This window comes from Orycteropus afer, unplaced genomic scaffold, assembly GCF_000298275.1.
Source record: "Orycteropus afer afer isolate SDZICR_OR568_19922 unplaced genomic scaffold, OryAfe1.0 scaffold00100, whole genome shotgun sequence".
In the NCBI taxonomy this organism is placed as follows: Eukaryota; Metazoa; Chordata; class Mammalia; order Tubulidentata; family Orycteropodidae; genus Orycteropus; species Orycteropus afer.
In genome coordinates, this window is record NW_006921687.1 from 9140139 (window position 1) to 9155593 (window position 15455).

Below are 15455 nucleotides of genomic sequence, written 5' to 3' on the forward strand. Positions count from 1 at the left end.
GAAAGGGCTGGAGGGAGGCAGCATGTCTGGCCTTGCAGTAATAGGCCTTGGGTTACTGCTGGTAATCCTGTCTTCCTCTTGTAAAGTTAGAGGAGGTCAGAACATGTGGCCTCCTTGCTGTTTTTGCATTGGGCAATCTACTTCTGTAGAGATACCACCTCGGAAGCCCAAGCAGGGGTCGCTGTGAGTCAGATGTGACTCAATGACAATGTGTTTGTTTTATTATTATTATTATTTAAATATTTCCTTAAGATCAACTTTCTAAGCTTCTCTTCACCTATTTTCTTCTACCTCTTTTATCCCTGTGGCTGACTATGATTTGGAAATAGGGTTAAATTTTCTTTCTAGTTAAGTTTTCTTAACTAACCTGTTAATGTAAAAATCAGATGAATTAAATCTTTCATATCTTATTCTTAAAAATACCCTACTAAATCATCAACTTAAATGATTTCTTTGTTTCCATGTGTTCTTGAAGCCCATTTTTGAAGACCTGGTAGATCACTGACTCTTTGAGAGCAGGTCCCTTCTGTATTAATTTTAGTAAAACTAAATATTTAGTTAAAATATTACTCTTTTTCTGTTACAATGTCAAAATACTTCATTCAGATGATTATTTGAATGTTATTTAATATTAACAACAACAAAAAAAAAACCAAACTCACTGCCATGAAGTTGATTCCACTCATAACGACCCCTCCTTGGGTTTCTGAAGCGATATCTATAGGAAGTAAATTGCCCAGTCTTCCTCCTGAGGAGTAGCTGGTGGGTTTGAACCAGCAGCCTTTTGGTTAGCCATCAAATGTCTTGGCACCATGCCACCAGAGCTACCTATTTAATATCAGGAAACTCGTATATTGAAACTCTTTATCCCTTCAGCATATCTGGATTGGAACCAACCTCACCCAGATAGGAATCTAAGATATATAACCAAGGATCTGATTTCTGTCCAAGGTCTGGATGGAAGCCACAGAGGAGAAGATGTGGGTAGTTTTCATCATCTACATAAGATGCCAAATCAGTAGAGTCATCAGGGAAAAGCAAACACAAAGATTATATTATATTCATAGTCTTCATTTTATTTCAATTTTAAATACCCTGCTCATCTTCATACATATAGCTTCTAAAAATTAAAATATGACACAGGCAATCTGAAAAATTTGAGTGAATGTTGGAGACTTACCATGCCATTGCTAAAAGTACCTTTAGCTTAATACAAAAGGGATTTATTATTATCCAGGATCCTAGGAAGGAATGGGAAAATACCATATTAGTCCTATATACTAAAAATTTATAGTATCTAAGATACTATATATGATCTTAAGGAAATACTGTCTAAAGAAGCTACTTATCACGTTCTGATACTATAAATTTCATAGCCTCGATGTGGCTCATATGATTTGAGAAAATTAGATAAATGTTAAATCTGAGGACTCCAGATAAAAAAGAAAGTGTTATCACTTATAAACATGTTTAACAAAGGCTGCTTGCTTTTGTCTATGTTGTATCATCTAAAAACATAAGCATTTCCGTAAATATAAACCATACATCTTGAGACTGACCTTTGTACCATCTGTTTTGAAATGTCCATAGATGGAGCAAATAGTGAACATCCATCCCACAATTTGCAAGATTGTAGAACTCATGGGACAGTGTTGTTTGGAGAAAGTGGGAAGATTAGTTACTTTCATTCCAAAGAAGGCAACTGTTCTCATAATTGGTATGTATCCCAGGTAATAATAAGTCCTAGGTAATTTCCCCTCTGAATCAGGCCACTTGACAGTAAGTATTATGGAAATTTTATCTAATACCTCAATTTTTTATTTGATAAAACATGGAAGTCTCCATCTGTTATCTGCAATTTCTTGGTTGGTATATATTTGTTATGAAATGATATTTCTGATACTGACTAATACAGATCATCAACCCAAGTGATTCTCAGACTAGACCTTACCTTAATTGATACATTGATATATCTAACATTAGCAGAATCTGGTAATGCATTTCTATGGAAATTTAGTGATTCATTCTGTCAAACTTATTTCTGTAATCATAGTAATATTTTGGTAAGCATCATCTGTTGTTGTTGTTGTTGTTGTTATGTGCCGTCAAGTTGGACCCCACTCATAGCGACACCTCCTTGGGTTTCCAAGGCAGTATCACTATGGAAGTAGATTGCCCCATCTTCCTTCCGAGGAGTGGCTGGTGGGTTTGAACTGCCAGCCTTCTGGTTAGCAGTCAAATGCCTTAGGCACTACACTACCAGAGCAGGAAATAGTTCATGCTCTATAAGCTGCAGTACTTTTTAAATAATTTTCTACATATCCTGTCCTCTGTGTGGCTAAACATATCTTTATAGTTTAGAAATTTGTTTCACAAGTATTTCATATCCTTAAGTGACCAAAATTTATTTTTTTAGTTGTACTAAGCATTGGAAGGTATACAAAGGTAGATGACAGTTGTATAAGCATATAATCTAGAAAGAAGAGAGCCCTGAACAAAAGTAACTATAACATGAAACTGGAAGAAATAAACTTCTTAATCCACACTACTCAGGTACATCGCTACTATGAAAAAATGAGAGACTAATTGCCATTGGGGTGCTTTGTGAGGTGTATTGTAGAGTGTTTGGAGGGAGACAGGAATGCTTTACTGAAAGAGGTGGTATTGAAACTAGACGTTGAAGTATAGTTAGAATTTTATAGCTCACGGAATCTATTTTGAATCTGATACCTAAGAGATTTCACAGACTGAGACCAAGGAAGAAGGTCATTCCAAGAAAGGAAATAGTATATAAGCAATGTCAAGGAGATAATGAAGGTCAGGTTGGTTTTGTCCATGAGTATCCCTGAGGATTTGAATCACAAGCAAATACTCATGTAGGTCCATAGTCTAAATCCATACCACCAGTTTATTTCAAAATACCAGAAGATTATTAGTTCTCTCTTTTTTTTTTTTTTTTTTTGACATGTTTAGTCATTAAAAATATTAAACAGAAATTTCAAGTGGTGTTAGCTTTAGGGGAAGAAAAAAAATATGTTAATTTATTTTTAATAATGTTTTAAGTGAAAGTTTACACAATAAATTAATTTCCCCTTTAACAATTTTTAGAAAGATTAAAATAGTATAAAATTGATAATGCCCCCAGGTAACTGGCAAAAGCGAACACAGATCCTTCCTCAAAGGATCTTTCTATCCCCACTTACAGCAATTGTAGCATTCCATTAATTATAAGATGCATGCTTATTTCAGAAGTTTTAAAGTGTGAAAAGACATGTGTTTTAGAAAAATAGTAAGATATAAAGCCAATTCTCATAGTACCTTTCCAGCATACTAAGCAGCCTTGAGTGGAAGGGTCTTGTAAATTCCAAATGGAGTTAATTAGGTGTAATGATCAAGGAAAAGGAACAGGGAATTCACAGTTTCTTTAAACTATGCTGGTAGCATAGAGCCTAAGGCACTTGACTGCTAACCAGAAGGCTGGCCGTTCAAACCTCGGAAGGAAGGTTGGGCAATCCTACTTCTGTAGTGATAGTGCCTGGGAAACCCAAGGAGGGGTTGCTATGAATTGGAGCCAACTTGATGGCGCATAACAACAACAACAACATGCCTTAGGCTAGTTCTCTAGAGAAGTAAAAATAGTAAAGCTTAGGTAGGTAGGTAGGTAGACAGATTTATCTCAGAAAAATGGCTCACACAGTTAAAAAGGCTGGCAAGTCCCAACTTCCTGGATCAACTGTCAAGTTGGAGACTTTTCCAGACTCATACAGCTGCAGTGGCTGACAAGCTCAAGATTGGCAGGCAGCATAGCAGGCTGTTGACCTCACTGGAGGACAAATCCAAGATCAGCAGGCAAAATGGCAGATTGTTGGCTCATAGCACAGTTGCAGAGGCTGGTAAGTCCCAAATTCATGGGTCAGATGTCAAACTGGAGGCTTTTCCTGACTCTTGAAGCTATGTTGTTGTTGTTGTTATGTGCTGTCGAGTCAGCCCTGACTCATAGCGACCCCTCCTTGGGTTTCCGAGGCAGTATCACTACGGAAGTAGGATTGCCCAACCTTCCTTCCGAGGAGTGGCTGGTGGGTTTGAACCGCCAGCCTTCTGGTTAGCAGTCAAGTGCCTTAGCCACTATGCTACCAGCTATAGGACCTGACAAATCCAAGACGGATAGGCAGCTCAACTGGATCCAGATCCAACAGAAAGTTGCTGAATTCTCCCAGGATGTCCATATACATATATATTGGAAGCAGGGCACACCCCTAGGGAAACTGCCTTTCAACTGATTGGTTGCTCAAAGCATATGCATCAGATCTCATCATAGGAACTACCACACCACAACTGTTTAAAGCACTCAGAATCACGGTCCAGCCAAGTTGACACACAACCTTAACTATCACAGCCCATCTTTTCTCTACTAGGTGAGAGTTAGATTCTCTGAAATGGCAGGTAGATGACACACAAGTTATCTTTCCTCCCATGCATATGGGAGACCTTGCATTGTTCAGAGCCTAGAACAGTGCCTGACACATAATAAAAGCTCAGATATTTGAATGAATAAATCAATGATTAGCTTTGACATTCTTCTCTTACTTAGGTTGAGTAAACCTCAGAATCTTTTTAAATAAAGCAATCACTAGCAATAAATCAAGGTTGGCCTATGATTTCAAGCCTACTTCTATTTCTAAGTTAGAGGATTTTGAGGCAGAAAATAATGTGATGAAAACAGGAGAAAGTACTAGCCTTTGAAGTCATCAAGACTAAAGATGTGACAAGTCTTTTATTATCAATGCCAGTATTCTCATTTAGAAGAGGGGGAGTAATTTCTCACCTGCCTAACTCAGAGGGCTATAATGGGTATCAAGAAAGATGATGGATGTCAAGTGCTTTTAAAATTGAAGTGCTTAGAGTAAGCTTTATAATATTTTAGGTAGCTTATTGCTTTTTAAATTGAAGTGCTTAAGAAGTGATTTTAATAACTTAGGTGGGATATTTTTACATCTATAGTCAGGATTATGGATTTGAATAGAAAAAAAGACTAAAAGAAATTTTGAAGTAAGGAGGGGACATTTGTTAAGAATTGTTGGCATTTATTCTGAGCATAAAAGAGGAGCTAGATAACTTTTATTATTTAGAGGGAAGCAGTAATGTTAATAGTTCTAAGGATGTTGATAAAGACTTCTGAGTTTTAGAAAGAAGTTGATTCTGATATGTTAGATTTCAGAAAAGATTGCTTTGTGTTCTGATAAATAGGAAACATGGAAGAGACTGAAGCATTTCTTTTCTTGAATTAGGAAATGAATTCATTTACAATCATAAAGATAAGGGATTTTGTGTTGAATTATTTAAGTCTAATTTCAAAATATTTAGACATGGTTCTGAAGATGTTAGTGAAAGGTCACGGCTGACCTTACTGGGAGTTAGAAAGGTGATATTGTGACCTCAGGGAGTATGACTTAGGTTGACCTTGGAGGATGTGACTGGTAGGGATTAAGTAACACATTCTGCAAGATCAGTATATAATTCATAATCCATAATTCAACTGTGTGGTGAATATTATGAGTTTTCAATTAGATTAATAATAATTTAAAACAGAGAGATGAATCTTAGATTACTTTAAGTTTATGGACCAACATAACTAACTGAAATTGGAAGAGTGCTTTCTGGCCATCGACTAATTAATACTAATTTATTTCTTGGATAAACATCAGCAATTTGAGCACAAACTATTTTTGTGCAGATAATTCATATTGCCCTTTATTTTCTAATATTCTATAAAATTGTATTATAGGTGATTTATGAACAGATACTAGATAGTATTTCTCAAACTTGTCTCTGACATTTGTTATAAATATTTTATCTACCCTTCCCTACCCCAGCTTGTGTATCTGGAAAATAATAGTACCAGAAGATAAAATTATCCTGATAAAATTTACAAGTGTGGACATAGAAAATCAAGTTCGATGTGATCATGATTATGTATCTTTGCAATCAAGTAAAGGAGTGCTTATTAGTAAGTATGTTATATATATTTCATTTGCCGTTTTAGAGTCTCTAAGAGAACAAAAGTGTACTAAAAGATATAAAAGTAAATGTCTACACAAATGGAAATTATTTTATCTTGCTTATTGTGCCCTTTTTGAAGGGGGAAGTGAGGGATAAGCATAGAAACAGTGAACAGCCTATTGACTGATTTTTCACTTCAAAGTGATTTTCTAAGTTGACTGCCAAATATCACTTTCCCTTCAAGTTTATTAACAATGTATTGACAGAACTTGATGATTTAGTTATCAGAAAACTTCATTTCAAAATGTTTCTTATTTTTATTATAAAAGGGGTGCATGTTTATCAAATTTGATAAATACAGATAAGCAAGTAAGACATATAACCCATTCATAACCCTTCCACCTGGAGATAAAGGCTGTTACCATTTAATGTATACCAATTTACATGTATTAACTATACATGTTGTTTATAATGCCCTCTTTTTTAAGGCATAATAGGTCCTTTTTTTTCATGTCATTAAATGTATTTTATCAAATACCTCTTCATGTCATACAAGCATCATTAATGAATTTACTTTAGTTGAAGTGTTATGTGTTAAGTATGAAGAAGAGACTCTATACCTGTTATTACCACCACTTATCTGTCAGTGTTTTGTACTGTGGTGGTTTACATGTTGTTGTGAGGCTGGACACTATGCCACTGGTATTTCATATACAGCAGGGTGCGGTGAATTGCTTGATGTGGCCCTTCTAGCCACCGTCCTCCATTCTGTGATGTATTGTAAATCCTATCATCCATGCCTGTTTGGGGTGGTGTGGTGGTTAAGGTTGGGTGTCAGCTTGGCTGGGCAGCTGGTAGTAGCTGTTCCCTGTAATGACTAGCAATCAGCTCTGTGGTGGGATTTGCCTTGAGTAACTGAGTAGCTGCTGATTGTTAAAGCCATCCACTTGGGTTATTTCTGTTGGTGCAACACAGGTGAAATGTATCTTGAGTCCTGCCTTGCTAGAGGGTGTAACTCAAATCATCACCCTTACCTTCCTCAAGAGTAAACCTACAAATCTCCTGGGAAGGTTTGCCCTCCTCTTGCTCTGGTTCTGTGTTTTGGCTCATCCTCATCTCACTCCTCGATTTGGGACAGCATCCATCATCTGACCTGCTGATCGAGGTCCATCAAACCCTGAGAATTGGGAGGATCTTCCATACCCACTCATGAACCTGGGACTCGCCAGCCTGCCAGCCTCCACCACTACTGTGTGAGATGATCCCTTGGGTGTCCATGAATTCTGTGAGGTGTTACAGCAAAATACAGAACCCTAAGATGGGGGAAATTACTAGGAGGAAGAAGAGGAGTTAATGTCTGAAATGATGGAGTGGCACGGTAGTTTGGACATTCGGGACATCTTTAACCTGTCTCATGGGGACCGGCCTTGTGCTGATCTTTCTGAGAGAAATTGTTTGAGCACAGGGTCACCCATGATGGGCAAGTTTCAGTGAGACTTCCAAACTAAGAAGAAGGAAGAGGCCATTCACTTCTCAAAGAATTGGCCAGGGAAAACCTCATGAATAGTAGTGAAACACTGTCCAATATGTTACTGGAAAATTTTATGAGTACCCCTGAAACATTGTCTGATATAGTGCCAGAATATAAACCCCTCAGGTGGGAAGCACTCAACATAAGACTGGGGAAGAGCTGTCTACTCAAAGTAGAGTCAACCTTAATGACCCAGCTGGACCTCCATTTGCTGATGGGGTATGACTCAAAATGGGAAGAAATAGCTGGAAACATCCATTAATAATCAGAATGTGGAATGTATGAAGTATGAATCTAGAAAAATTTGAAGTTGTCAAACATGAAATGGAACATACAAAGATTGATATCCTAGGCATTAGTGAGCTGAAATGGACTGATTTTGACATTTTGAATCAGACAATCATATGATCTACTATGCCAGGAATGACAGTTTGAAGATGAATGGCATCACTTTAATTGTCAAAAAAAAACCAGTTTCAAGGTCTGTCCTGAAGTACAATGTTGTCAGTAATAGGATTATATCTATATGCCTACAAGGAAGACCAGTTAATATTACATTATTCAAATTTACATACCAACCACTAAAGCCAAAGATGAGGAAATTAAAGATGTTTACCAATTTCTACAGTCTGAAATTGACCAAACATGCAATTATGATATATTGATAAAACTGATGATTGGAAATCTAAAGTTGGAAATAAAGAAGAATTACCAGTAGTTGGAAAATATGGCCCTGATGGTACAAATGACACTGGAGATCACATGATAGAATTTTTCAAGATCAACAACTTACAAATTGCATACATCTTTATTCAACATCATAAATGGTGGCTATACACATGGATCTTGCCAGATGGAATACACAGAAATCAGATCTACTACATCTGTGGAAGGAGATGATGGAGAAGCTCAATATTGTCAGCCAAAATAAGGCCAGGAACTGCCAGTGAAATAGACCATCAATTGTTCATATGCAAGTTCAAGTTGAAGCTGAAAACAGTTAAAACAATTCCACAGGAGCCAAAATATAAACTTGACTATATCCCACCTGAATTGAGAGACCATCTGAAGAATAGATGTAATGCACTGAACACCAGTGACCAAAGATGGGATGATTTTGGGATGGCATCAGGAGCATCATACATGAAAAAGCACAAGGTCATTAAAAAGACAAAAAGGAAGAAAAGACCAAAATGTATATCAGAAGAGACTCTGAAACTTGCTCTTGAATGGAGAGTAGCTAAAGCAAATGGAAGAAATGACATGATAAAATAGCTAAACTGAAGATTTCAAAGACTGGTTCAAGAACACAAAGTCAGTTATTATAACGAAGCATACAAAGACATGGAATTAGAAAACCAAAAGAGAAGAATATGCTCGGCAATTCTCAGGCTCAAATAATTGAAGAAAAACTCAAGCCTTGAGTTGCAATATTGAAAGATTCTATAGGCAAAATAGTAAATGAAGCATCAAAAGAAATGGAAGGAATGCACACTGTATCAAAAAGAATTGGTTGATGTTCATCTATTTTAGGAGGTGGCATGTGATGAAGAACCAATGGTATGGAAGGAAGAAGTTGAAGCAGTACTGAAGGAATTGATAAAAAAAAAAAAAAAAGTTTCCAGGAATTGACAGAATACCCATTGAAATGTTTCAACAAATGGATGCCATGCTGGTGGCACTTGTTCATCTATGCCAAGAAATTTGGAAGACAGCTACCTGGCTAACTGACTGGAAGAGATTCATATTTGTACCCATTCCAAACAAAGGTGATCCCACAGAATGTGGAAACTATTGAACAGTATCATTAATATCACATGTAAGTAAAATGTTACTGAAGATAATTCAGAAACAGTTGCAGCAGTATATTGACAGGGAACTTCCAGAAATGCAAGCTGGATTCAGAAGAGGACGTGGAAAGAGGGATATCATTGCTCATGTCAGATGGATCTTGGCTGAAAGCAAAGAATACCAGAAAGATGTTTGCTTCTGTTTTATTGACTATGCAAAAGCATTCGACTGTGTGCATCATAACAAATTATAAATAATATTGAGAAGAATGAAAATTCCAGTACACAACTGTGCTCATGAGAAAACTGTTCATGGAGCAGGAGGCTGTCATTTGAACAGAACAGGGGGATACTGCATGGTTTAAAATCAGGAAGGGCACGCATCAGGGTTGTATCCTTTCAGCATACTTATTCAACTTGTATACTAAGCAAATAATCCAAGAAGCTGGACTATATGAAGAAGAACGTGGCATCAGAATTGGAGGAAGACTCAATAATCTGCAATATGCAGATGACACAACCTTGCTTGCTGAAAGTGAAGATGACTTGAAGCACTTACTGATGAGGATTAAAGTGTACAGTCTGCAGTATGGATTGCACCTCAACATAAAGAAAACTGAAATCCTCATAATTGGACCACTAAGCAGAATCATGATAAATGGTGAAAAGATTGAAGTTGTCAAATATTTCATATTACTTGGATCCATGGTCAACATCAATGGAAGCGGCTGAGTGAAATAAATCAGTCACAGAAGGACAAGTATTTTATTAGCTCATTATTGTAAAAAGTCAAGGAAAGGTTTATATATGGAAGGAAACTTTCTTTGTTATCAGGGCGTGGAAGGGGAGGGGAGGGAACACTGTTAAGACAAAAGAAATTAGACATCGTATTGCACTGGGCAAATCTGCTGAAAAAGACCTCTTTAAAATGCTGAAGAGATGTCAGTTTGAAGACTGAGGTGCTCCTAACCCAAGCTATGGTATTTTCAATTGCCTCATACACATATGAAAGCTGAACAATGACAAGGAAGGCTGAAGAAGAGTTGATGCTTTTGAGTTGTGATGTTGGCGAAGAATACTGAAAGTACCAGGAACTTCCAGAAGAACTAACGAATCTGTGATGGAGGAAGTGCAGCTAACACCAACAACATATCTGTAATTGAGGAACTATGGTGGCATAGTTGTTAAGGCATTTGGCTGTTAACCAAAAGGTTGGTGGTTCAAACCTATGAGCTGCTCCATGGAAGAATGATGAAGCAATCTGCTTCTGTAAAGATTTACAGCCTTGGAAACCCAGTGGAGGTTGCTGTGAGTCAAAATTAACTCAGTGGCGGTGAGTTTGGTTTTTTGGTTTATACCTGGTATAGACTTCGATCCTTAGGTTTTAATAGGTTGGTAGTTAGGACAATGTGTCTTCACAAACATTTGGCAATATGCTGTGTACAAGTGTTGTGCTAAGTATTAAGATATTCATTGATGAAATGCTTTCATGCTGCAAGCTCTTTATTTACCCAGTAAGTTATTCTTTCAAACAATCATGTGTTAAAATCAACTAAGTACTCAATACAGGGCATAAAGAAAAGGGAATCTCTTTTCTTGAAGCTTTGTGGGGTAACTAAAGGTGCATCATAGACTAGGAAATTACATAGACTACCAAAGGTATTGTAGTGGTCCAGAAAAATTGGCTCTTACTTCCAGTGGGTGTCTGAGAAACTTGATGGAAGAACTAGACTATGAGTTAGCCCCTGAAGGAATAAGTAGAATTTAGGCATGTGCAATTGGGTCTGAGAAGGAGAATGGAAAAATAAATAATTGAAACAGTCTATGAAATAATTAAGGGGAGCATTAAATAGTTTGTCATGTTTAGATCAGGGAGTTCGTGGAAGATAGTATTAGGAAACCAAGCATATGTATAAGTTTGTTCGCATGGTTTTTTAGAAATCTTATTTCAATTTCTATTTAAGGTAAGGTCTGTGGAGATATGTTGCCCTCACCTTTGCTCACAGACACAAATGAGGCCACAGTTACATTTGTTTCTGATACAGAAAATGCTGGCAGTGGCTTTGAGCTTACCTTTACTGCAATACAGAAAAACTCAGAAGCAGGTATATATTTCAAGTATTTACTTTCCTGCTGTTTTTCTTTGATATAGGAATGAGCAGGGAGAAATGCCTGTGGCCATTCACTCAGACTTTTTCCCACATTTCCACAGATTCAGGTTGTGGAAGTGTTGCTGTGTTGATAGAAGAAGGAACAATTCACTCTGCCAGTTATCCTGATTTGTATCCCAGCAATGTAATGTGTCATTGGCTCATTCATGCTCCAGAGAAGCACATTATAAAGGTAGGCAACTACGGAAGCATTCTACTTCATGGAGAAGTTAGCTATGTTGATAAGACACAGAGCTTTGAACAAGTTCAAAATAATTCAGTCATGGCCAAAGAAAACAAGGCCATTGTATTCATTGCATAGCAACAAAATCTCTTGTGGAGTGGATTATGACCCAAGTAGGAAACAGGGAGCAAACCTGCCATGCAAGAGATTTAGTTGCTATGTGACATGTACACTCACCTTGTTTCTGTCAGCCATGACTGAGCTATTTCGAACTGGATCAAAGCCCTGATTAGGAAGAACTTACTTCATATGAACAGCTGAATTACCATTATAACTAGAAGCTGTTTGCCATTGCTTTTACTTTAAAAAGGGATCCATGTGTGTTAAGTCTCAGCAGTCAGAAAACAGTATACAATGAAAACTGAGCTTCCTTCTTATCTGACTCCTATTCTACTGCTTGGAGACCAACACTGATAAATTCTAGAATATCCTTAGAGGGAGATGCTGAGTTTTTACAGATATGTGTTTATTTGTATGGCTTATTAATACATTTTCCACTTAAAAATATCTCAAAGATATTTCCATCTGAAATCACAGAGCTCTTTTTGACAACTGCCTAAAATTGCATCGTGAGATGTTTCATAATATATTAAGCTAGTTGCCTATTAACAGACATCTAGTTTCTACAGTCTTGTCATGCAGAATCCCCGTGTCAGTGTTTGTAAACACATGTGTGTATGTAATTCCTAGAAATGGAATCTGTGCATTTAAAACTGGTACTCATTACAAAACTGTCCTCCGAAAGACTCCATTTATTTTTATTTCCATCAATAGCATATAAGGATGTGACAGAAAGCCTTTTAATTTACAGAGGAAACTTTTTAACTTTATCTCTTCTCATCCTTGACCACTTCTTTGGTATGTTTATAATTTCTACAGTTGGCATTTGAGGACTTTAACATTGAAGTTAACCAAAACTGTACAGATGATGCTATTGTGATTTATGGTGATGCAGAAGAGGAGCATCAATTAGGTGGGTAACATCTGTCCTTTAAACGTAATTTGAAAAGTGTTTGACTAATCAGAGTAGTGGCAGCAAGGGCTGTTTTCGGTGGCTGCCTTATATAGTGGGAATATAAAATTCCTGCACTGGACACTCAAAGGATCATAAAACTTCATCCTTAAAACCCATGAAACCAGCAACTGAGTCACCGGCAGTTTTTATTAGAAACCTGCAAAATGTGAACAATGTTTCAGAATGATTAGAAAATAAATAGGATGTCCCTGGGGTAAAGGCAAAATGGTACTGGTGAGTAGATATTTAGCACTTACTTAAGGTAAATTTTTAAACTTCCTTTTTATACTAATTCTTTCTGTTGCTAGGATTTTCATTTTTAGATCCAAGAACAGTAACTCAAAGCTATAATTTCTGCTCTTGTTTCACAGTTCATTTCATAAAATAAGATTTCAAATATACCGACCTAACAGTACACTCAGTATGAAGAGTTCACTTCTTGCCATGTAGATATTTTCTTTGTGTGTGTGTATCTAAGTTCTTTTTTTTTTTTTTCATTGTGATTTGGGTGAAAATTTACAGAGCAAATTCACTTTCCATGCAGCAGTTTACATACACTTTATCTCATGACATTGACTACGATATACCACAATGCAACAGCTCCCCTCCCACTTCCTCCCAATAGTTACCTCTTCCCTGTACCCATCCCTCCATGCACTCCTGCCCCCTGAGCTGTCTCCCTGTGCATAAACAGCCATTCTTTCTCCCATGATTGATCTCTCCAAGGAGTATAACTACCTCAGGTAAATCCTCAACACATATGCCTGTCTTTTGTTTGGCTGGAAGCCACAGGTGTGGGTTTAGTTCCAGACCTGAAGGGCAGCTAGGGGCCATAGTCTCAGTGGTTCCACCAGGCTCTATCAGACCAGCAAACCTGGTCCCCTCCCCCATTTTTTTTTCTTTTACCCAAATGATTTTGAGTTTTGTTCCACATTGTTCTCTCTCTCTCTCTATCCATGATCTCCTACATAGATCCCCCTCCAAGTGGTTGACGGTGGTAGCCTCGCACCATCTACTTCTTCTGGTCTCATAGTCATATAGGCTGCAGATCGCATGGTGTACCAGTTGCTAGGACTAATTGCTTCCATGAATCTTTGGTTTTCTTCATTCTTCTTTGCTCTGGACGAGGAAAGTCCCATCGTTGCATCTAGATGGCAGCTTGCTAGCTTTTAAGATCCCAGTCACTACTAGCCAAAGTAGGAAGTGGAACAATGTTTTGTGTAGTATGTTATGCCAGTTGAGCTTGATGTCCCCTGTGACTATGGTCCCGAGCCCACAGGTTCAGCTACTTGGTCCCTCTAGGTAGCTGGCTGTGACCAAGAAGTGACTGCAACCTTGTCCCTTGTCAGCTCTATGTACCTGGGAATTCAGATCATACAAATACACTTATAGGACCATTGTCTGCCAACCATATACATGGTCTTGGGTATACTCCCCCCTTCATAGACATACCTAATAGTTCAGCCTGTCTACCCATCTATCCCCCCATACACCCATGTTTACCTTCACTGACAACTCAGTACTGTATGTGCAAAAGGGTTCATCTTTGTTGTCTGTACCTCCCATGCACCTCTTTATGTCTTCCTCTTCCTCAATGCCACCATGTTGAACACTCACATTTGGTACATTGCTCTTCTCTTCACCCAAATCAATACTTGTCTCTACCTATCTAACAGTGTTCCCTCCTCTCTCCTCCCACCCCTGGTAACCAACAAAGAAAATTTCCTTCCATATAGAAACCTTTCCTTGACTTTTACAATAACAGACTAATACAACATTTGTCCTTCTGTGATTGACTTATTTCACTCAGCATGTTGTTGTTGTTGTTGTTATGTGCCGTCGAGTCGGCCCCGACTCATAGCGACCCCTCCTTGGGTTTCCGAGGCAGTATCACTACGGAAGTAGGATTGCCCAACCTTCCTTCCGAGGAGTGGCTGGTGGGTTTGAACCACCAGCCGTCTGGTTAGCAGGCAAGTGTCTTAGCCACTATGCTACCAGAGCTCCCTTCACTCAGCATAATGACCTCAAAGTTAATCCACCTTATGTGGTGTTTTGCAGATCCTAGGTTATTCTTTAGGGTTGCAGAGTATTCCATTGTGTGTATGTACCATAGTTTGGTTATCTACTACTCAGTTGATGAACACCTAGGCTGTTTCCATCTTTTGGCCATTGTAAATCATGCTGAGATGGACATGGGTGTGCATATGTCTGTTCTTATCATGGCTCTCACTTTTTTAGAATATATAGCTACTAATGGGATGACTGGGTCAAATGGTATTTGTAATTCCAACTTTTTAAGGAATTGTCATACTGCTTTCCACAATGGTTGTACCACTTTACAGTCCCACCAGCAGTGTATGAGACCCAATCTCTCCACATCCTCACCAGCATTTGTTATTTTTATCTTGTTGAACTTTGCTACTAGTGCTGGATCAAGATGGTATCTCATTGTTGTTTTGATTTGCATCTCTCTAATGGCTAATGATCATGAGCATTTCTTCTTATGTTTGTTGGCCGCCTGAATATCCTGCTTGGTGAAGTGTTTATTCATGCCTTCTGCCCATTTTTTAATTGGATTGTTTGTCTTTTTGTTATTGAGGTGTTGGAGTTTTCTATAAATTCTAAAGATAAGTCTCTTGTCAGATACATCATTGCCAACTATTTTTTTCCCAATCTGTAGGTTCTCTTTTGACTCTTTTGGAGAAGTCTTTGGAAGCACATAAAA

General features: G+C 37.8%; 1 protein-coding gene across 1 annotated transcript in view; it reads left to right on the plus strand.

Annotated features, from left to right (window-relative positions):
* The window catches only part of OVCH1 (ovochymase 1), a 132830-nt gene that overhangs the window by 15221 nt on the left and 102154 nt on the right, over nt 1-15455 (plus strand). The window contains exons 8-13 of the mRNA XM_042781292.1: nt 877-984; nt 1630-1717; nt 5874-6007; nt 11286-11426; nt 11534-11664; nt 12595-12688. Coding sequence (XP_042637226.1) covers nt 877-984; nt 1630-1717; nt 5874-6007; nt 11286-11426; nt 11534-11664; nt 12595-12688 — 696 coding nt within the window. The remainder of the gene's footprint in view (nt 1-876; nt 985-1629; nt 1718-5873; nt 6008-11285; nt 11427-11533; nt 11665-12594; nt 12689-15455) is intronic.